Genomic DNA, 24,094 nt, shown 5'->3' on the forward strand with positions numbered 1-24,094 from the left:
GTGCTACTGATGGATGATAACCACGACGATGAACAGGACCAGAGCGGTCAGCGAAAAACGACTTTCCAAAACTTGACGGGCCATTGGACCACAATAACACACTTAAGAATTCTCCCCTATAAAACATCCCCAGATTGGTCTGTTCGTTAATCTCTATTTTTTTAAAAAAAAAAAAAATTAAAAAAAAAGACAGACAAAGGAATACTGTAGTTGCAAACTCCAAAAAGCTTCCCTGAGAACCTTTGCTTTTGTTTTTGTTTTTTTTTTCCGTTTCCTGTTGCGTTTTCCGCTAGAGATCCGGAGCTGCTGCTTTTTTTTTTTTTTTTTGAAAATAAAAAATAAACGTGACTCTGTAATACTTTTGGGAGTTCTCATTGTCCAGCGGCTTTGGGACTCCTTCGTTGAGTCAGAATCCTAGCCCAGTGTCTACGGAGATTCTCAAGTCATCCAGGTCATGGTTGTTCCCCAAAGTACTTTTTCAAGAGGCAACTGGACTTGCTCAGAGCTGAAGAAGCTTCTTGGATGAGAAGCGAAACGTCTTCAAATGAAAAGATGTAGAAAAGATGTGGAGACTCTAGAAAGAGTGCAGAGAAGAGCAACAAAGAGGATTAGGAGACTGGAGGCTAAAACATATGAAGAACGCTTGCAGGAACTGGGTAAGGTAAAGGTCTAGGTTCCCCTCGCACATATGTGGTCGTCGTTCCTGACTCTAGGGGGCGGTGCTCATCTCTGTTTCGAAGCCAAAGAGCAAGCACTGTCCGAAGACGTCTCCGTGGTCATGTGGCCAGCATGACTAAATGCCAAAGGCGCACGGAACACTGTTACCTTCCCACCAAAAGTGGTTCCTATTTTTCTATTTGCATTTTTACATGCTTTCGAATTGCTCGGTTGGGAGAAGTTGGGACAAGTAACTGGAGGTCACTCAGTTACGCGGTGCTAGGGATTCGAACCGCCAAACTGCTGCACTTTCTGATCGTCAAGCTCAGCGCCTTAGCAACCGAGCCACTGTGTCCCTATAAGGAACTGGGTATGTCTAGTTTAATGAAAAGAAGGACTAGGGGAGACATGATAGCAGTCTTCCAATATCTCAGCGGCTGTCCCAAAGAGGGAGTCAAGCTATTCTCCAAAGCACCTGAAGGCAGGACAAGAAGCAATGGGTGGAAACTAATCAAGGAGAGAAGCAACTTAGAACTGAGGAGAAATTTCCTCACAGTTGGAACAATTAATCAGTTTTGCCTCCAGAAGTTGTGAATGCTCCAACATTTCAAAGAAGATATTAGATAACCATTCGCCTGAAGTGGTGCAAAGTTTCCTGCCTAAGCAGGGGGTTGGACTAGAAGACCTCCAAGGTCCCTTCCAACTCTGTTATTCTATATTCTATACAAAGAAAAACAAGGAAGTCCAGTTGCCTCTTGAAAAAGCCCGTTTGGGACAACCCAAGCCAAGATTTCGACGGAGGGAAGGACCGCAGTTCCAGCATCTCCTGAGCAACAGACGACGATGTAGAATGGACGGGTTATCTTGAGACGTGACCAAAAGCAACACCTGGGAACTTCCTGGGATGGACGGAGAGAAAAATCCCTGTTTTTTGAACATTCTACATATTGGAATAACTGCGTTGTGAAGTGTAGGAATTGAGAGCCAACCTCTCTACCTCTGTCCAAGATCCAGCTTTGAATCTACCGCCAAAAATAAAACAAGAGTTCCCACTGTTTGCCAAAGTGATGCGGTCCAGTCAACGAAACAAAACGAAACAGAAACAAAAACGAGTTCATTTCTTCTTTTTGTGAATGGCCTCTTGGTTAAGTTTTGGTCCTTTGATTCATTCATTCAACAAATAAACCTGAGTGAAGGTCTTCTAAAGTCTTCCCGATAGCCTAACGTCTTCTTTCTTTCTCTCTCTCTCTCTCTCTCTCTCTCTCTCTCACATTCTCTTTCTTTTTTTCCCCTCGTCCTACCTATTAGACCTGAATTCCTTTAATGGCCTGTTTGATGCTTTCCAGGAGATCCTTGTTTTCAGGATTCTGGTAGCATTCTTGATTGGTATACATGTCAGTAAGAGTGTTGACGTAGGCATCAAAGTTCTGCTCACTGATTGGCTCCTGGATTCCAAAACAAACAGACAAACAGAAAGAAGCACAAATTACCATCAGCGTAAATCCTAACCGGGAAACAGGAAAGTCATAATCATGAAGACTCATAAAGGCGTCTTAAATTCAGAAAGAATAAGAGAATAACAGGGTCGGAAGGGACCTTGGAAGTCTTCTAATCCAACCCCACCACCCTGCTCAAGCGGGAGACCCCACACCATTCCATACCACCAGCAGGCATGGTGGAGCAGTGATTAGAATGCAGTATTGCAGGTTGACTCTGCCCATTGCCAGGAGTTTGATCCTGACCGGCTCAAGGTTGACTCAGCCTTCCATCCTTCCGAGGTTGGTAAAATGAGGACCCAGATTGTTGGGTGCAAGAGGCTCACTCTGTAAACTGCTTAGAGAGGGCTGTAAAGCACCGTGAAGCGGTATATGTCTAAGTGCTATTGATATCTTCCTTCCTTCCTTCCTTCCTTCCTTCCTTCCTTCCTTCCTTCCTTCCTTCCTTCCTTCCTTCCTTCCTTCCTTCCTTCCTTCCCTCCCTCCCTCCCTCCCTCCCTCCCTCCCATTAGAATGCAGCATTGCAGGCAAACTGCCCACTGCCTTGAGTTCGAACCCAACCGGCTCAAGGTTGACTCAACCTTCCATCCTTCCGAGGTGGATAAAATGACGACCCAGATTGTTAGAGGGCAATAGGCTGACTATGTAAGCCGCTTAGAGAGGGCTGTCAAGCAGCATGAAGCGGTATATAAGTCTTAAGTACTAGTCTAGTGCTATTGCTGTTTCAGACAAATGGCCACCCAATCTCTTCATGTCTGACTTGCCACCCCTAAACCTCTAAATAGAAAGGATCCTTGGCTCCTTTTGTTGAGAAAGGTACAATTTTATTAGAAGTGAAGGGTATTGCAGCAATGCATAGCCAGAAGTGAGCATCGCACACCAAAATCCTTAAGTTCAATTTTTCTCTCCCTTAACTACCTCCCATAGCTGACCCCCCCCCCCCCAATATGACCAATCAGGTTCACCTCTAGGCCTTCTTTTCATTAAATTAGACCAGAGATGGCAAATCTTTTTGGCACTCGGACTGTGTGTGCACATACACAACCCGGAAGAAGAGCTGTCCAGGGGATATGCGCACGCCGGAAAATGCACTTCCGCTTTCCAGTGCGCACATGCACGCTGGCAGGCTAGTCTTCCAGTTGCAGGCGTGCATATGCGTGCAGCGATCAGCTGGCCGGCGGGCAGCTCATGCCGGAAAACAAGACCAGCTCTTCCAGTTTCCGGCACTGCTTCATGCATGAAGGCCAGCTGATCGTTGCACGTGCATGCATGCCGGAAACCTGGAAGAGGAACAGGTGATGCCACTCGTGCCAGGCGACATGGCTCCATGCGCCCCTTCTGGCAAAGGTGCCATAGGTTCACCATCACAGAACTCGACAGGCTCAATTCCATCAACGGTTCTTTAGCTGTTTTAGCCTCCCGTCCCTTAATTCGCAAAGATGATTAGGGGACTGGAGGTTGGACTAGAAGCCCATCGAGGTCCCTTCCAATGCTATTATTCTATGTTCTGGGTTAACCTTTGGCTCTTCCTGCTTAGTTTCAAACGGGGGATTGTTCGTGTGTTTTCGGCTACATTACAGAAACCCAACTCAAAATCCTGATAAATGTCTGGTCCCAAAGGCGCTTTTTCAGGAGGCAACTGGACTTCCTTGTTTTTTTTCTTTGAAGACGTTTTGCTTCTCATCCAAGATGAGAAGGAATATATCCACCGTAATTTTTGGACTATAAGATGCATCTTTTTGTCTCCCAGAAGGGGTTGAAAATGTCTGGGTGTCTTATAGAAGGAATATTGCCGAAGCACCGCCCACCCGCCAGCCATTTTTTTTGGCCTCTGCAGGGCCTTTTTTCAGGCCATTTTTGAGGCTTTTTGAGGCCCGTTTTGGAGGCTTTTCTTGGCCTGTTTTTGAGGGGTTTGGGGGCTGTTTTTGAGGGTCTTTGGGGCCGTTTTTGTGGCTTTTCTTGGCCCGTTTTTGAGGCTTTTTTGGACCATTTTTCCAAAAAGAAAATGGGCCGAAAAAAGCCTCAAAAATGGGCCGAAAAAAGCCTAAAAAATGGGCCAAGAAATGCCTCGAAAACATGCCACAAAAGCCCACCAAAACGTGCCAAAAAGCTCCCCAAACGTGCCAAAAAGCCTAAAAAATTGGGTAGAAGATAGGCTGGAAAATGGTCAAAAAATGGCCCCAAAAAGGGCCAAAAATGAGGTCCATAGAGGCCAAAACTCTTTTTTTTCTTGTTTTCCTCTTCTAAATGTAGGTGTGTCTTATAGTTATATGCGTCTTATAATCTGAAAAATATGGTATCCTTCCATTCCCCACCATCCAGTTAGAGCTGAAGCAGCTTCTTGGATGAGAAGCGAAATGTCTTCAAAGAAAAAACCCAGAATGGACATGCAATGAGGCAAAAAGATATTGGAGAATGATACAATTATGGCTGGAGAAATTCTGTTCAAACCAGAAATTTTCCTCCTGGGCATAATACCAGAGGGGTATAAGAAAGATGTGCTCTATCTAATTATCCATGTATTGACTGCGGCGCGAATAATCTATGCGCGGTATTGGAAAAAAGAAAGTATCCCATCGGAGTTAGACATAATTAGGAAACTTTTGGCCTGTGGGGAGGCAGATGGGCTCACCCTAGAATTAAAAAATAAAGGGGAGTTGGAATATTAGGAAGTTTGGAACAGATTTTATTATTGGTATAAGACAAGGTGACAAGACTGGAACAAATTGTAAATAATGCAATTGGATAGGAGGATAGATAACGTACTAAGTCGGCTGACAGATAGTGGATGAAATTACCGTATTTTTCGGAGTATAAGACGCACCTTTCCTCCCATAAAAGAGGGTGAAAATTTGTGTGTGTCATATATACTGAATGTAACCTCACCCACCTACCAAATTGCTGGGAGGCAGAGGCAGATTTTTTTTTTCTTGTGCTAATCAGGCTGTTTGTTGCAAGGAGATAACTATAAATGCCTATAGCAGCGATGGCGAACCTTTTTTGGCTCGCGTGCCATAAGTGGGAGGAGCGTAGGGGGGTCGTGTGCAGGCGTGCCGCACCCATAATGCAATGCGCGACCCCCCCAGTGCGCATGCGTGCACTACAGGCGCTCCCCCCATTTCTACATGCTTTATAGGAGCCTGGGGAGGGCGAAAACAGCCTCCCCTGCCTCCCGGACGCCCTCTGGAGGCTTCAGGGAACATCAGGAGGCTTCCCTCATGCCTTCGAAGCGCTCAAAAAGAGCCTCCGAGCAAACTGGAGACTTCCGGTTTGCTCGGAAGGTTATTTTAAGCGTTCCGAAGGCTTCAGGAGGCTTCCCTGAAGCCTCTGGAGCAGTCAAAACAACCATCCGAGCAAACCGGAAGTCCGTTCCCGAACTTTCTGTTTGACTGTAGGGCCGTTTTTTGCGCTCTGGAGGCTTCACAGAAGCTCATGAAGCCCCCGGAGGGCCTCGGGGAGGGGCGGGGGGCGCGCGGGGGAGGCTCTTTTCACCCTCCCCAGGCTCCTATAAAGTCTCTGGAGCCTGGGGAGGGCGAAAAATGGCTTTTAAAAAGGGTGAACTCAGCTGGCCAGCACGCGCATGCACAGTGGCCAGCTGACAGGGCAGTGCCTCGCATGCCCTGACAAATGGCTTCACGTGCCACCTGTGGCACGCGTGCCATAGGTTCGCCATCACTGGCCTATAGAATGTTCAAATTATTAGACTTATTTTTTAAAGACTGCTTTATTATTGTTCTAGACAACTTAACAAAATGAAGAAGCTTTTTAAAATAAATGCTTGATCTGAAGAGGCCCCGTGCTATTGCATCTTCTTTTAAAGAGCAGAGAATAACTTTACTTCCAGAAAGCCACATCCATTTTAACAGCATCTGTACAAGTAGAGTCTGAAACATAACACTACAAACAGTGTATATTGTCTGTACTGTTTTCTGTTTGTTGCGAGGAGGCAAATTGCTGGGAGGCAGAGGCAGATTTTCCCCCCTTGTTTTCCTGCCCCAAAGCTAGGTGTGTTTTATACTTCGGAGCGTCTTATACTCCGAAAAATAGGGTATGTGTATATAATGTGATTGTATGGCCATAAAGGCTTTGCTGTGCTGCACTATTGTTAAATGCAAAAACAATAAAACATTTTTTTAAAAAAAATAAACATAATAAAAAATGAAAAAAACAACAACAGAAAATCCAGTTTCCTCCTGAAAAAGCACCTTTGACCTGGATGACTGAGAATCTCTACAGAACAATTTGGCATGACCCACCAAGCGTGAACTGTTTAGTTCTCTTGTTAAAGTTTTATTCCTCACCAGGAACCAAATCGCCACATGAAAATCTAATGCACGATTTCCATTTTCTGAGGTTCTTCGGGTGTTGTTTTTCTATCAGCGTTCATTATACTTTAACGAATGCCCTGTTTGTTTTACATCCTATGCGCCTTCGGGCATTTTTACACTAGTTCATAAATCTTCTGCAGAGATGCTTCCTTTTTCCAGCACTGCATGCTGGAATTATTCCTGACAAAATGCCATCCCTTCCACCTTCGCCAGCATACGGGATCTGTGTCCCCACACTCTGGGCTGTGATTAACGGTTAGAGAACCTCGTTAGCCATTATTTACGGTGTGCTTAACGAGGGTAGCCGACCTCCTGCTGCTTGTATCTATTTCATACGCGTTCGGTGGGTTATTCATTTCTCCCTGGTTCAAAGACACAACATTGTGTAACTGGTTGGAGACCGGGAGCTGGGTAGCTGCGGCGTTCAGTGTGAACATTTATTATTCGGCTTTGCTCTTAACGGCTCTTAAATTCTCCTAGGCTTATGATGGTGAACTTATGGCAACCATGCCAGAGGTGGTATGCAGAGCCTCTCTGTGGGTACGCGTGCTGTCGCCAGCTGTCCTCCTCCTCCTCTCCACAAACACCCCTCCCTTCTAACACTGATGATGTTACCTAGGTGGGTCATGAAATGTCTGCAAGAAAACAACCAAGTTTAGAGAGCACCAAGGACCCCATAGCTGTTCCCCTCCTCCTCCTCCTCCTCCTCCTCCTCCTCCTCCTCCTCCTCCTCCTCCTCCTCCTCCTCCTCCTCCTCCTCCTCCTCCTCACAAACCCCATTCCCTTCTAGCACTGATAACATTACTTAGTTGGGTCATTAAATGTCTGCAAGAAAACAACCAAGCTCAGAGAGCACCAAGGACCCCACAGTCATCGTCCTCCTCCTCCACCTCCTCCTCCACCACCACCACCTCCTCTCTGCAAACCCCATTCCCTTCTAGCTCTGATGATGTTACCTAGTTGGGTAATGAAACGTCTGCAAGAAAACAACCAAGCTCAGAGAGCACCAAGGACCCTTCGTTTCCTTTTCTGTCCGTCTCTGGTGTCAGGTAAGACATCAATTCTGCCTCACTAATGATTGCCTGCCCCGGGATAGAATTAATTTCCGGAAAATAGAGTAGGCGATTAATAACTCCTTTTCAGTTGTTCTAGTTCAGCGAAGCTTAGGGGGAGGGGAAATTACTATCCAGTAATTTGATAGCTGGATACTGGTTTGCCCCCGTTATGTTAAATCTAATGTACTCTCTTTATGGCCAAGATTGCTCAGATGACAGAAATTGAGGGAAAAAGTGAAGGTTTTTTGCTGAATTCCAGTGGGTGCTGCAACATCTGTTAAATTTGAATCCTCTCCTAGCTTTGCTCGATGCATATTCTTGATGAAGCTTGTATCGTTTTCTTTTAAGTTGGGTTCTGAGATCTAATGAGCAACAATCCCAAAACACGAAAAGAAGATCCTGCTGGCTGGGGAATTTTGGGTGTTGAAGTCCACGGGTCTTAAAGTTGCCAAGGTTGAGAAACACTGATCTATGGAGACCATAGGAGAGAGGCCTCATTAAGGAAGGATTGGGCTGGATTTGCTCTCCCTCATTTTCCTGATGGGAAAGTAAGAGCCTCCAGCATAGCTGACTTCCCTCTCCTCTACCCTTCTGCCTAGCATTGCAACTAAGCTTCTTTCCCATTAAATCTGGCTACAAGCTGGGCTACCAGCCATCTTGAGTTAACCTGAAACTGTCTGGTCTAATTTATGTCACATCTGGATGGTTTTATAAACCATCTAATCAGTTTTACAACCAGGCTAGACCATTTTCTCCTTCCCTTCCCTTCTACCTCTCCCTCCCCTGCTCCTCCTTTCCTTTCCTTTCCCTCCCCTTTCCTTCCCTTGAGCCTCCTTTCTTTTCCTTTTTGTTCCTCACTTCCTCCTCCTTTCCTTTCCGTTTTGTTCCTTCCCTTCCCTCCTTCCTTTCCCTTCTTCCTCCTTTCCTTTCCTTCCTTCTCCTTTCCTTCCCTTCTTCCTCCTTTCCTTCCCTTTTTGTTCCTTCCCTTCCCTTCTTCCTCCTTCCCTTCCTCCTTTTCTTTACTTTTTGTTCCTTCCCTTCCCTTCCTTTCCCTCTCCTCTCCTTTCCTTTCTCCTCCTTTCTTTCTTTTCTTCTTTCCTTTCCTTTTTGTTCCTTCCTTTCCCTTCCCTTCTTCCTCCTTCCCTTCCTCCTTTTCTTTCCTTTTTGATCCTTCCCTTCTTCTTCCTTTCCCTTCCTTTCCTTTCCCTCCCCTCTCCTTTTCTTTTCCTTCCTTTCCCTCCCCTCTCCTTTTCTTTTCCTTCCTTTCCCTCCCCTCTCCTCCTCGGCCAATGAACAAGGGAACTAGTCAGCTGCCCAGAATTTCGATACAGCTTCCAACGAACAACCAATCTCATGGTCAACTGACCACAACTGGCACACAAGACATTTATAAGCTAAAAGAGGACCAAGAGGACCAGAAAGTCCTGCTGATGATGTTACCTAGCCTGGTAATGAAACGTCCAGAAACGAAATTGAAAGAAAGCTTGGAGAGCAAACCCCTGCCAAAAGGGTTGTGTTTTTCCACACCGACTGTTCTACTAGGTTAAAAAAAAAAAAGGAACTAACCAACGATTCAGAGGCATCCTCCCTCTATACAATAATGGCTTACAGAAACCGGGGTGTAAAGGATTAGCAGCATATCTGAAGTCCTCCTCTCCTTACCATGTGTGGAAGGCGGATATTGGCAAGACTTTGGATAAGGGTCTGGCTCAGCCCTGAGAGCTCAAGGAAGAGGGCTTCGTTCTGCTCCTCTATCATCTTGTTCTCCTCTTCGATGTTCTTGAGGTTCTTCTCCATGCTGGAGATCTGCCGGATCAAAAGAAGAGTGGTTACAGGGGACGTGGACAGTGAATGGAGCTTTTGAAAGCTCAGGGAAGGTTCTGGAACAATTGACCCTGTAGAAAGTCAGCACACACACACACACACACACACACACCCCTCCCAGAAGAATGAAATATCTTGAGGAATGTTAAAAAGGCAGAATATTGTATTTCCCTAAGTGAGAAATGGAGAAATGCGTCTTTTTAGAGGCAGAAAGCAGCCCCCAGTCCTTCTTAAAAGCCCACGGCACTTAAAAGATAAAGAGCTTATTGAAAGAAGACGGGTATCTAGATAGCTCTATTCATAAGCAAACACCCTCACCCAAGAGCCAAAACAGGAGGAAAGCCATTAAGCCACAATAGGAATTGGCCCAACGCCCTTTCAGACCTCAAGCCTCTTCACTGCATCCTCCCACAGCAGCCCAAACTTCAACCAAACTTTGCTCAGACCAACATGACCCCTTCATGGCCCCATGGGAGTCTGACAATAGCCAATAGAGTACATGCTCTGGCACAGGAACAGGAAGCTCAAATACGAAGCTCAAATACAAATCCCACAGAAGGTATAACCCCCCCCCCCCCATCAACTCCATGTGGTCAGCTGCACAAGAACTTTTGTTTCATCAATAAGCCAATTTTCCAATCAGCTTCCATGTTTCCAGTGTCTTTCTCCCAACTTGGAACCAGATGGATATCTCTTCCCACAACCCCAAAGGTGAATGTCTGTGGAGATTCTCAGTACCCCCAAAGGGGCTTTTTTAAAAAAGGCAACTGGACTTTGTTTTTCTCTGAAGACATTTCGCTTGTCAAATGGGCGTGGAATTTTCTTGGAACTGTTGAAAGGACCATGTTGTAGACTGAGGATGGATGGTGGTGTTGTATCCCTCCCCCTCAGTTGAGGCAGGACTGTTCAGTCTTAATGTCAATGGCCTCTTTGACCCCCCTTTCACACTCATTTGCACTATTCAGGTGACCCTGAGGGCACAAATAAGCCTCCAGGTACCCTCAACGGCTCTCAGAGACAGTACTAACGACCAGATGACTGCAATGAATGTAAATCCTTGCATTCTCCAACATTCAGTCAGAATTGAAGAAGCTCCTTGGATGAGAAGCGAAATATCTTTAGGGAAAAACAAAGTCATGTGTAGACTTTCGGGGTATAAACGGAGTGTGCATGTGCTGACAGTCTAGTTGCCTTTTGAAAAAAACACCTTTAGGACAACCATGAACTGAGAATCTATGCCGTAGACACAGAGCAATTTACGGTATGGGGACTTCAACTCCCAGAATTCGCCAGTCATTCTGGCTGGTGAATTCTGGAAGTTGAAGTCCAGCCATTGCAACGTTGCTAAGGTTGTGAAAATACTGCTCTCGAGTTTAAACTCTCTTTCTGTTGTGGGCCCAGCGGAACTGGCAGCAGATACGGATAGTGAGGAGGTTGGGGAGGAAGATGGGCCAGTCCTGGAGTCTGGGGAAGGCTCTGATGAGGACTCTATGTCAGAGGCAGAGAGGGGGCCAGGGCCGTATGCCAGTTATCAGCTGCCTTTGGAGTCGGACATCAGTGAGGCAGAGGAACAGCTGCAGCCTGTTCCCAGTGTGTGCATGCCCAGAGTTGCCAGATGAAGGGAACAGCAAAAGAACAGGGGTCAACTTGGGAGTAAGGCCACAGGTGGACGGTGAATGGCCCCTCCCAGAGGAAATAAAAGAGGAAGGAAAGGGGAGGGGAGTTTGTAGGAGACAATTAGTTCACTTAATTGAGACCCCTTGCCAAGTTTTGCAGATTTCAGCCTGGCAGCTCTCCAAGCCAGAGAAGGTCTGTGACTGTAAATCCTCCCTTGAAAGACTTTGCTGGATGTGAATGAGAAGAATTCACAGTAAATTAATAAAAGGTTTTTTTTTTGTCAGGACATGCTCTTGGGAAGCCTCGGTCAAAACACTTTCAGCTACTTTTTTCTTCTCGCCATCGGCCTGTGTTTTGGTGGTCCATCCCAACGACAACACACAAACATACCTGTGACTGCAGCTTCACCATTGCTGCCTCCATCTCAGTGTTGGATTCATTCAGCTCACTGATTTCTTTGTTTAACTGTTTGATTTCTTCGTCGTTCTCTAGAGTGTAAAGACACAAGAGGAGAGAAGAAAAATGGAATCATCCCAGTGACAACAATAACATGTTCGAGGTTTCCCCCCCCCCCAAACCCAGCCTCAATATGTATTCAAATATCCAAATAACATTTCCCAATTTGTTACTAAGAAAATATGATGAATCATAAAGGCAACAATACAATACAATACAATAGCAGAGTTGGAAGGGAACTTAGAGGTCTTCTAGTCCAACCCCCAGCCTAGGCAGAAAACCCTATACCGTTCCAGACAAATGGCTACCCAACATCTTCTTAAAGACTTCCAGTGTTGGGGCATTCACAACTTCTGGAGGCAACTTCTGTTCCACTGATTAATTGTTCTAACTGTCAGGAAGTTTCTCCTCAGTTCTAAGTTGCTTCTCTCCTTGATTAGTTTCCACCCATTGCTTCTTGTTCTGCCCTCAGGTGCCTTGGAGGATAGCTTGACTCCCTCTTCTTTGTGACAACCCCTGAGATATTGGAAGACTGCTATCATGTCTCCCCTAGTCCTTCTTTCTATTAAACTAGACATACCTAGTTCCTGCAACCGTTCTTCATATGTTTTAGCCTCCAGTCCCCTAATCATCTGTGTTGCTCTACTCTGCACTCTTTCTAGAGTCTCCACATCTTTTCTACATCCTGGTGCCCAAAACTGAATGCAGGATTCCAAGTGTGGCCTTACCAAGGCCTTATAAAGTGGTATTAACCCTTCACATGATCTTGATTCCATCCCTCTGTTGATGCAGCCTAGGACTGTGTTGGCTTTTTTGGCAGCTGCTGCACACTGCTGGCTCATATTTAAATGGCTGTCCACTAGGACTCCAAGATCGCTCTCACAGTTACTACTACTGAGCAAGGTACCACCTATACTGTACCTGTGCATTTCGTTTTTGTTGCCTAAATGTAGAACCTTACTCTTTTCACCATTGAATTTCATCAATGGTCAACAAATCAACAAATCAAACTCATCAGCCCCAACCGTTTAGGTTGGCCAATAGGTTATCGTTTTTGCCCCAGTTGAATCACTGCAGAACAGAATCCTTCTGTTGTTAAGCGAACCTGGCTTTCCCCAATGACTCTGACGGAGTAGTTCGGAGAACTGGTAAATGTTCCCCTGCCATGCCCCAAAAGCCACGCCACACCCACAAAGCCACGCCCACAGAACTTTGTAGTAGTAGAAATTTTTGAATCCCACCACTGGCTTTACCCTCAAATGACAAAACTAGCCAAATAATAAATTGGATTATTATACCATCGCTGGTCTTGAATTTAGTGTTGAGAATATCATCCCCTGAGATTTTCCCTTTCTTTCCAGCAAAAGTAGCTCTTGGACACCCCGATAAGCTGTCGGAAAAATGAAAAAAAAAAAAGAACTTACAGAAGGAAACCAGACAATACTTTAAGTTGAGTTGACATGATGCAGTGTATGTTGCAAAAACTTCCTTCCTTCCTTCCTTCCTTCCTTCCTTCCTTCCTTCCTTCCTTCCTTCCTTCCTTCCTTCCTTCCTTCTTCCCTCTCTCCCTCCCTTGCTCCTTTCCTTCTTTTTCCACTCATTTCCTTCCTTCCCTCCCTCCCTCCCTCGCTCCTTTCCTTCTTTTTCCACTCCTTTCATTCATTCCTTCCTTCCCTCCCTCCCTCCCTTGCTCCTTCCTTTTCCACTCCTTTCCTTCCTTCCTTCCCTCCCTCCCTCCCTCCCTTGCTCCTTTCCTTCTTTTTCCACTCCTTTCCTTCCTTCCCTCCCTCCGGGCAGCACACAACAATAAAACAGAAGATACAAAAATGACAATTAGAAATATAAAAGCCACGTTAATGTGGGTAGTTAAATCTAATTCCTTATAATAACCCAGAAGACTTTTGTTATTGACATTCATTCATATGAAACCTGGCATAGCTGGGTGAATTCATTACATGCTCATTGATTGGGCAGATTGATTCAGGAAGTAAGTATTAGGAATGGAACAGGAGTCAGCTTGAAATCCCAGAATATTGCTAATCGCTGAAGGCAAGTATAAATTAGATAGGGAGACGCTTTTAGTATAGGGATAATTCATTGACCTGCAACCAGAATTTCTGTGGCTGAGCAAGGCAGGCATTAAATGAGTTTATGACCTTTTCCCCCACAGTTGTTAATAATATAATAATAATAAATATTTATTTCTTAGCCGCACCCTCTCCCGAAGGACTCGTTAAACAAATCACTCCAGTTGTTAAATGAATCATTCAGTCATTAATCAAATCGTGCTTCCCCTATCAACTTTGCTAGTCAGAAGACTAGACTAGAGGCAACTTCTGTTCCACTGGTTAATTGTCCTCACTGTTAGGAAGTTTCTCCTTAATTCCAGGTTGCTTCTCTCCTTGATTAGTTTCCACCCATTGCTTCTTTTCATTAAATTGGACATACCCAGTTCCTGCAACCGTTTTTCATATGTTTTAACCTCCAGTCCCTGAATCATCTTTATTGCTCTTCTCTGCACTTGAAGAAATTTGAAACTGCACACATTTTCAAACAAAATATATTTGCCTTCTTTCAGAGAAGAAAGATTGATTTCTCTAATTTCTGCTTTTTATTATTTTTCTCCTTTGCAGGGGAGGAAAATTTAGAAAACGAAAACGTCTGTTTTATGTTGGATGTAAATTTGTGTCTCGTCTTCTCCCACGGGTTTATAAAGCAGTATTTTTTATACATCCATTAGAAATTCATTATGACGTGAACAGCCTTGCGTTTGGGTAAGATTTTATACATTAGAGAGGAACTCGGTTGCAGATTGGCCCATAAAAAAGATACAATCGGACAAGTTGATCATAAAATGAAGTTTTTAATGGAAACAGATGCTTGATGTCTCCTAAACTTGGCTTCTGGAACCTGCTATACAGATAGTGCTCGTCTTACAACACTACATTTAATGACTGTTCAAAGTTACAACGGCACTGAAAAATCTGATTTTGTGATCATTTTTCAGAGTTACGACCTCTGCAGCATCGGCATGACCATGGGATCAAAATTGGTTGGTTCGTATTTATGACCGTTGCTGTGTCCCAAGGTCATTTGATCCCCTTTTCCGACCTTCTGACAAGCAAAGTCAATGGGGGAAGCCAGATTCACTTAACAACCAGGTTGCTAGCTTACCAATTGCAGTGATTCACTTAACAACTGTAGCAGAAAAGGTCGTAAAATGGGGCAAAACTCACTTAACAGATGTTTCACTTAGCAAGAGAAATTCTGGGCTCCGTGGTGGTCGTAAGTAGAGGACTACCTGTATTCCATTGTAAAGTATCATCCTTGACTTTACACAACGACAATTTTGAACCAAAATTTCCATTGCTAAGCAAGGGGGGGAGTTAAGTGAGTCACGCCTAATTTTACAACCTTTTTTTGCCACCGTTTGTTAAGCAAATTACAATCGCAATTGTTAAGTGAATCTGGCTTCTTCCATTGATTTCACTTGTCAGCAGCCGGCTGTTGTGGCTGCCAGTGGAGCTGGCAGCAGATTCGGACAGTGAGGAGGTTGGGGAGGAACCTGGGCCAGTCCTGGAGTCTGGGGAAGGCTCTGAGGAGGGCTCTGTGTCGGAGGCAGAGAGGGGGCCATATGCCAGTTATCAGCTGCCTTCAGAGTCAGGAATGCTGGGAGTTGAAGTCCACAGGTCTTAAAGAGGCCAGAGCTGCCCACCTCCTACCAGTCTTAAAACCAGAAGAGAATTCTGGGAGTTGAAGTCACACCCATCTTTAACTTGCCAAGATTGTCAAACACTGTTGTGGCCCACCAGCAGCCAACGGAGCTGGTAGCAAATTCGAACAGTGAGGAGGTTGGGGAGGAACCTGGGCCAGTCCTGGAGTCTGGGGGAGGCTCTGATGACGGCTCTGTGTCGGAGGCAGAGATGGGGCCAGGGCCATATGCCAGTTCTCAGCTGCCTTCAGAGTCAGACATCAGTGAGGCAGAGGAACAGCTGGAGCCTGTTCCCAGTATGCGCATGCACAGAGTTGCCAGATGAAGGAAACAGCTAAAGAATAAGGGTTGACTTGGGATTTAGGACCCTGTGTTTGAACCTGCTTACAATCTCGCCTCTCTACCACGTTGGAAGAATCTGCTGTTGGTATTGTACATTTATTCATGTGTTATTATGTCTATGAGGAAGTTAATGAATCCTGCTGAATCAGTTATCTGTGCGTGCTTTCTGGATGTGATTTCTGCAACCAACTCTTGATCCACGGTGATCATTAAATTAACCCACTTTAGCCAATGGGTTGTTTTTGGAAGTAACGGCTGAAAAATCATGGTTGCGTGACCATGAGGGATGCAGCAAATGTAGGCTGATTGCCAAGTGGCCAAAATGTTGTAGGTAGTTAGCACCCACGCCTCTCCGAGAAAAAATGAAATATCCTGGGAAATATCGAAAAGGCAGAATATTACATTTCCCTGGATCAGAAATGGAGAAACATGTCTTTAGGCAGGGAACAGACTCACTCTTAATAGCCCCCACCTTTCTCAATGGACCATTAGGGGCCCTGAGCTAGTCTACTTTACATAACAAAGATAGGATTAGCCTTCCACAGAAACTCACCGCATGGCATCTGGGAACTCAACCAAACTTGGACTCAAAACACAGCTTAGAGAGTGGCCCCTGCCTGGCCCCATTGGAGTCTGACAACCAATCAGAATACATTTCTTACACAGGAACAGGAAGCTCTAAGGTGGGGCCAAGAGAGGGCATAAAACCAGGGCACTCTCAGCATCTCTTTCCTATTTCCTCCAGGACCTCAAGCCACATGATCCTGTCCATCGTGAAAAACCATCTTTCTAAGCAGCCGCCATGTCTCCAGTACCTTTTTCCCCACCTGGAACTGAGCCCAAAAGAACGTTTCTCCTAACAACAGAGAAATGAGTCATGCTGGATGCTTGCCCATTTACCTTCTGTGAGTGAGGAAGCTTCCGTTGGCGTGACCTGAACCATCACAGCCCGGAGTCGGGCAGGTTGGTCCCTCGTTCTTGAGCGACTTCCATGAAAAGGTGGAGCCGTTGAGAGACCCTTCCTTCTGCCTCCGGGCTGCAAGGGGGCAACCTGAGGCACTGCGATGGGAGGCGTACTTGCCACTGATGTGTCCGAGTCCAACACAGCCAGGAACAGGGCACCTGGAGAACGACAAAGGAGCCATTAAGGATGGAAACTCAGAACTGGAACCTTCCCCGTCTTTATGTTACACCTTCTCTATCCTGCTCTACGGAGTGGCAAGTTGGTCTCTAGTAGAAAACCACTTGAAGGAACTAGAAGCATTTGAAATGTGGATTTACAGGCAGCTATTACTGTATTTTTCGGAGTATAAGACGCACCTTTCCCCCCCCCCCCCCAAAAGATGATAAGATGCACTGAATACAGCATTTTTGGCCTTCCAAAACCCTGCCCCCTTTGCAAAAATGGCCGTGTTCCTGGGGGCTGGGAGGGCTAAAATGAGGAAAAAACAGGCCATGTTTTGCTCGTTTTTGCCCCCACAGCCCCCAGGAGCACTTTTTAAGCCTCCTAAAGGCTAGGCATGCCCTTTTTTTTGACAAAAAATGGGCCGTTTTTGGGAGGTCTGCAGAGCGCAAAAACTTTTTTTAAAATTTGCCTCTTCAAAATCTTGGTGCGTCTTATACTCCAGTGTGTCTTATACTCCGAAAAATACAGTATGTATTATATATAATAGGAGACAGGGTGGCTCATTGGCGATCAGAAAGGTCAGTTCGAATCCCTAGTGCCACGTAATGGAGTGAGCTCCTGCTACTCGTCCCAGCTTCTGGCAACCTAGCAGTTCGAAAGCATGTAAAAAATGCAGTAGAAAAATAGGGACCACCTTTGGTGGGAAGGTAACAGCGTTCCGTGGCGGGTTGCAATGTCCTGGGGTTCACGCGATCCCCTTTTGTGTAAGCGTCCTCAACTTAACGACCATAATTGAGCCCAAAATTTCAGTGGCGCAGCGAAATATTTGTTCAGTGAATTTGTTCCTGTTTTGCTACTTTTCTTGCCGCAACCAACTCTTGACCCACGGTGATCATTAAATTAACCCACTTTAGCCAATGGGTTGTTTTTGGAAGTAATGGCTAAAAAATCATGGTTACGTGACCATGAGGGATGCAGCAAATGTGGGCTGATTGCCAAGCGGCCAAAATGTTGTGGGTAGTTAGCACCCACGCCTCTCCGAGAAAAAATGAATATGATATTATTATTATATTACATTTCCCTGGATCAGAAATGGAGAAGCATGTTTTTAGACAGGAAACAGACTCACTCTTAATAGCCCCCACCTTTCTCAATGGGCCATTAGGGGCCCTGAGCTTTACATAACAAAGATAGGATTAGCCTTCTACAGAAACTCACCACATGGCATTGAACTCAAAACACAGCCTATAGAGTTGTCCCTGCATGGCCCCCACGGGAGTCTGACAACCAATCAGAATACATTTCTGACACAGGAACAGGAAACAGAGAGGTGGGGTTGAACAGAGAGTATAAAGCCAGGAACTTTCAGCATCTCGCTCTCTTTTCTTCTTCCCCCAACATCTGGAAGCAGGTGATCCCTCTTTTCTGTTCAGGAGCTCAAGCCATGTGATTCTGTCCACCATTAAACCATCTTTCCAAGCAGCCTCCGTGTTTCCGGTGTCTTTTTCCCCACTTGGAGCTGAACCCAGAAGGACATTTCTTCCAACAATTTGATCATGTGACCAAATTGTAACTTCGAAACTGGGTCATAATTACATAGCTCTGGGGAGATCTGACATAACTTCCAACGATCGGTAAAAAACGACCAGCTGTAAGTGGAGGGCTACCTGTAGCTACCTATTGAATGGTTCCCAAGGACCAGTTGTTATTATCAATCTAATAATAGAGGTCACTCAAAAGCATACATCAATGTTCACGACAGGATGGTGCCATTAAAAAAGGGAATGCATAGAATATTTGTAGGTCAGGGTTGAACTGTGAGGTCCTTGGTGGTCTCTGAGCTTGATATTTTTCTTGCAGACGTTTCACTGCCCAACTAGTTAATATCATCAGTGCACTGATGGTGTTACCTAGTTTGGTAATGAAACATCTGCAAAAAACCCCACCAAACTCAGAGAGCACCAAGGACCCCACAGTTATCCTCCTTTCTGCATCTCCCTGCTCCCTTCCAGCACTGATGGTGTTACCTAGTTTGCTAATGAAACATCTGCAACATTTAGATAACACCAAGGACCCCACAGTCTTCCTCCTCCTCCTCTTCCTCTCCACAACCTCACTCCCTTCTGGTCCTAATGATGTTATCTGCAAGAAAACATCCAAATGAGTGAACACCAAGGACCCCACATTTCCTTCCTTCCTTCCTTCCTTCCTTCCTTCCTTCCTTCCTTCCTTCCTTCCTTCCTTCCTTCCTTCCTTCCTTCCTTCCTTCCTTCCTTCCTTCCTCTCCCTCCTCCAATCCCAGTGCTTTCTAGCACTGATGATGTTACCTAGACTGGAAATGAAACGCCTGCAAGAAAACCAAGCTCAGAGAGTACCAAGGACCCCAGAAAAGATAATGTTTGGGGGGGGGGCACTACCAGATTTGGAGGTGGCCATTAGATTGACAGCAGACATCACATCACTTTCCCCCTTGCTCCCTGCTTCCATCCTCGCCCATCTTTCATTCTCACAACACTCGATTCTCGTTGTTTTCTTGGTCCTTGTTTAGTCTATTGTTCCACTGCTTTGCTACTGTTGACGTTGAGCCTTCTTTTCATTTCTCCATTTTTGAGTTGTCCTAAGCCCCCTAGAGTATGGCGAGAAATAATTTTAACAAATAAAATACATCCGATGGAATGAAAGTTGAACTGCCCCTTTCTGCAGAGAGAGAAAAACCATCGGGAAACTGTATATATAGCTTCATTATCCTATGTTTCATTGTTATCTCCATCAGCATTTTAATTTTATTCCGTTGGGAAAAAAAGAAAACAGAGAAGTCCATCGTGGCTATTTCCTTCCCTCCCTCTGATATCATTTGGGAACGCTGGTCCTGTTTTAAATCACGTGCAAATGTGGCACAATTCACCCCTAATATCCCTGCTGGCGGGATGCTGACTACATTCATAACAGCCTCGTTGTTTATGTAGTCATAACGACGGAAACCTCGAGAGAAAGAGGGAAGGAGAGACGGAAGAAGGCGAAGGCGACAATTTGAATCGGCTTTCACAGCACAACCGTTACATTTTTTACGTTGCTAATTTAACTTCCATTGCATTTTTATTATAAAATATAATAATCCAGCATCCCATCGGCATCAACAACCGGCTTGAGAACCACTGAGGGAGTCTATAGGAGGTTTTGGCAGAGAGTTTCAAAATGTTTTATGGCTGTTTCACGGAACAAATAGCAAGTAGATGTTCCATTAGATACTGACGGTCTTCAAAGTACGACCAAAATCAAGCCCAGAATTTTTGTTGCTAAAGGGAGAAAATTGTTACGTGAGTTTTTGCCCCATTTTACGACCTTTCTTGCCACTGTGGCTAAGTGGATCACTTAAGTTGTTAAGTTAGTAACACGGTTGTTAAGTGAACCTGGCTTCCCCATCGACTTTGCTTGTCGGAAGTGCGCCAAAAGGGGATCACATGAGCATGGGATCATAGATATGAGACAGCTGCCAAGCGGCAGACATTTTGATTGTATGACCCTGGGGATGCTGCAGCGGTCGTAAGTGTGAAACTTGGTCATGTCACTTTTTTTTCAGCACCCTTGAAACTAAGCAATCACTAAAAAAATAGTTGTAAGTCAAGGATAAAGGTAAAGGTTCCCCTCGCACATATGTGCTAGTCGTTCCTGACTCTAGGGGGCGTTTCAAAGCCGAAGAGCCAGTGCTGTCCGAAAACGTCTCTGTGGCCATGTGGCCGGCATGACTAAATGCCAAAGGTGCAAGGAACGCTGTTCCCTTTCCCACCAAAGGTGGTCCCTATTTTTCTACTTGCATTTTTACATGCTTTCGAACTGCTAGGTCGGCAGAAGCTGGGACAAGTAACGGGAGCTCACACCGTTACGCGACACTAGTGATTTGAACCGCCAAACTGCCGACCTTTCTGATTGACAAGCTCAGGGTCTCAGCCACTGAGCTGATGTCCAATTGTTCTTCAAAAAGAGATGTGGAATTAGGTTGCAACGGGGATCTAATGAGGATTGTGATCCTCAAAGGAGTTTTTTCAACCTGCCCTTTCCTTGTGATCCAATTTGTGTTAACAAACAACCACTGCATGCAATAAATTTGAGCCAAAAGAGTTTGTTAACATGGGAAAACAGAGAGAAACGGAGCACCTGGGCCTGGTGTTTATAGTTTAAGAAAGAATCCTACGAAAGCTGCAGGATTCTGTGTGTGCTACAGCAGGACTTGAAATAACGAAGGACAGTAAACCCATTCCAAATCTTATGTAAATGCCATGTGTGACAATTCTGACGATGGCTTGGGGGTAATTAATTGACCCTTGTGGTTGAACCATGGCAACATGGACAATTCCTAGACTGTGGCCTAATTTTAAAAGCCCTCTCCCTGCAGGAATTCTGGGGAGTGTAATTTCTTTTCTTTTTTCTTTTCTTCTCTCTCTCTCTCTCTTTCTTTCTTTCTCTCTCTCTCTTTCCTTTCCCTCCCTCCCTTCCTTTTATCCTACTGCGGCGAAAGCAGGCAGGAAGAGTGGAGAAACAGGGAGATGGAGGTGACACAGTGTGATCTCAATTGGACACAGGTAGTCCTTGACCTACAACCATCTGTTTAGGGACCTTTTGAAGTTACAATTGCAAAAAATGGCACATGGCTCACTTAACAACCGCCTTGCTTAGCAAGGAAAAGGCTGGGATCAACTGTGGCCGAGGACTTTCTGTAACAACCTCAGGAGCAACCAACAAGGTGGTTTTCAGAAATAGGCAACAGACCCTGGTTTTTTTCAAGAAGCAAAAGCTCTCACACAAAATCCACATCTCAATCTGATCCAATGCAATGTTTGCATTATGAAAAAGAGTCTTACAGGCAAACATGTCTAGGCTGAAAATTGTGCCTTTATTAGATTAGCTTGCTATGTTATAACTAGATATGGGTCTGGGTCAGTGGTGGGTTCTGGATCCTGTCGCAACCGGTACGCTGCGACAAGGACGGGCAGCCACCATGGGCACATGCAGTGCGCATGAATGCGCACCCACCACCCTGCGACATTCCAGATCCTTGGCGGACCGTTGCGCAGGCGCCGTATGCTGGGCATGCGTGCGCAAATGGCCCTTTTGGCTCAAATACAGGTAAGAAACGAGGGCGGGCGGGCGGGCCTTCCAAAGCACTATTCTGGTACGGTGGCTGCTGCTTCTGGCAGGCACCAGTACGCCTGTACTGGGACGTACCACGCCTGTACTGGGACGTACCATCCAATCAGTAACAGGTCTAGTAATAATTGTGCAATATGTTAAACTTACTAAGTGTTCACTTGATTTTGTTTTGGCTTAGGGCTGTGATGGAGAACCTATGGCATGCCCAGATGCTCTTCTGGTTTCCGCTGGTCTTTGCAGGGGCCGGAGGATTGTAAAGCAACCTGAAAATAGCTTGACAAACGGCTGAAAAGCAGGCCATTTTCAGGGGCGTTTCCGGGCCAGTTTCAGGCTGGTTTTTGGGTGATTTTCAGGCCGGTTTTGGGGTCATTTTCAGGCCGGTTTTTGGGTCATTTTCAGGCCGGTTTTTGGACATTTATGGACATTTTCTTTGGCCTGAAAACACCCCAAAAACAGGCATGCGTGTGCCAGCCAGCTAGTCTCTGAAGTTTTTGGCAAGTTTTTGGCACTTCAGCGAACATGCATGCTCCGGTTTGGGCACTCGGTGCCGAAAAGGTTCACCATCACTGGCTTAGGGCATTAGGAAGCTGCGGGATGGTTGGTCTGGGGCTCAACTGTATGGTGTTAACCCCTGAAATGGGTTAATTGTGTGGCTCTCAGATATAAAGGTCCAAAACAGGAGACGTATTTTCATAAAAGCGTGCATATTAACCTGCGTGACATTTGCATCGTTTGCATTTTATTATCCGTGACATTTTGCATCACTTGGCCCCAGCAACCTCAGATGAAAACATCCTTTGTGGAGGACCGCATCACGGATGATAATACTTCATTTTCAAGCAGTCCTGTTGAAAATGACAGACTCTCTCAATTCACAAACGAAGGCGAATCTACCTGTCCCAGAATAATGTTGCAGGATCATTCATTAGAGTCATTCACTCAGTCATTCACTGAGACTGGAGGTTTTGTCTTCTGAGATTTTGGACTCGTGCTGGAGCCCATCTTCAGAGAACTTCTGAAGAGAGGAAGACAAAATCTCTGGTCCTGTGGACTGATCCAGATTGAATTTCTCAATTCGTTCCCTCCTCTACTAATCCTAATCTACATATATAAAAAAGCCAAATACCACTCACTCATCATGAAATCTCCAGAACCATAAAACCTACAAACTTGAAATTTGGCACGTATGTTCCTCTTGGCTTCTAGATGCTTGCTAAGAAAGGATTTTTTTCAAAATAACCACCAGATCATTAGTGTTTCTCATACAGTAATTAACACGCTCTGATGCTAAGGAGTTCTACTCCCCCTCCCCACTTGAAAAGAACTCTGTTCCAACTGCCAGTTGCCTCACATTCCTTTACCTCAGTTCAAACTGGCAGACGTTCCACTCCTTCACTCAGGAGCGGTCTGGGTCTCCTTACAGTACTAAACGTCAGTACCTCACCAAAATGTCTGGGCCTTCCACCAATGGAACTGCTTCCGGACTCAAGGCAGCGGGAGCGATATTCCCTTATGTGTTTCAATCACCGACCATCACTGAGCCAACGGATTGAACCAGAGTGAACTGGATTGCCCGATCACATAGTTTCATTGTAAAGCATGGGTATTCAGCCAGTATAGGTATATATGCCTTCTGCTTGAAGACAAAATTAATTGACGTATTCCTCTTGGATTATTTGATTTTTTTCCATCCTGCCTTTATTGTTTATAAATAACTCAAAGAGGCAAACATACCTAATACACCTTCCTCCTCCTATTTCCTCCACAACAACAATCCTGTGAGGCAGGTTGGGCTGACAGAGGAACTGGCCCAAAGTCACCCAGCTGGTTTTCATGCCTAAGGCAGGACTAGAACTCACCATCTCCTGGTGATTGACCCAAAGTTACCAGCCAACATTCATGCCTAAGGCAGGACTGGAATTCACAGTCTCCTGGCAATTGACCCACAGTTCGGTTTTCATGTCTTGGTGCGGCTAGAATTCCCAGTCTCCCAGTTTCTAATCTGATGCCTTACTAGACTTAATGGGCAGCTGAATGACATTATACACAACTTTGCCTGCATTCAAGAAAAAGTATGAGGATTTTAAATTGGCCGCTTTTAATAAACACTACTTATTCTGCTAATTGTGACATGGCTCATTGGATAAAAACATTCTGCTTCCTGGCTCTAAAGCAGGGGTCTCCAACCTTGGCAAGTTTAAGACTTGTGGACTTCAACTCCCAGAATTTCCTGGCTGAGGAATTCTGGGAGTTGAAGTCCACAAGTCTTAAAGTTGCCAAGTTTGGAGATCCCTGCTCTAAAGAGATGGGAGCAGATGGCTTCAAATGTCAGC

At 45.3% G+C, this 24,094-nt stretch overlaps 1 protein-coding gene across 1 annotated transcript in view; it reads right to left on the reverse strand.

Moving 5' to 3' along the window:
- Positions 1–1,961: 1,961 nt before the first annotated feature.
- The window catches only part of MYT1 (myelin transcription factor 1), a gene marked incomplete at its 3' end in the record, with an annotated part of 110,578 nt that continues 88,445 nt past the window's right edge, over positions 1,962–24,094 (reverse strand). The window contains exons 18-22 of the mRNA XM_081949694.1: positions 16,388–16,609; positions 12,732–12,823; positions 11,368–11,465; positions 9,199–9,342; positions 1,962–2,102 (exon numbers count right to left, since the gene is read on the reverse strand). Coding sequence (XP_081805820.1) covers positions 1,962–2,102; positions 9,199–9,342; positions 11,368–11,465; positions 12,732–12,823; positions 16,388–16,609 — 697 coding nt within the window. The remainder of the gene's footprint in view (positions 2,103–9,198; positions 9,343–11,367; positions 11,466–12,731; positions 12,824–16,387; positions 16,610–24,094) is intronic.

The sequence above is a fragment of the Natrix helvetica genome (assembly GCF_964273705.1).
Source record: "Natrix helvetica genome assembly, chromosome: 3".
NCBI lineage: Eukaryota > Metazoa > Chordata > Lepidosauria > Squamata > Natricidae > Natrix > Natrix helvetica.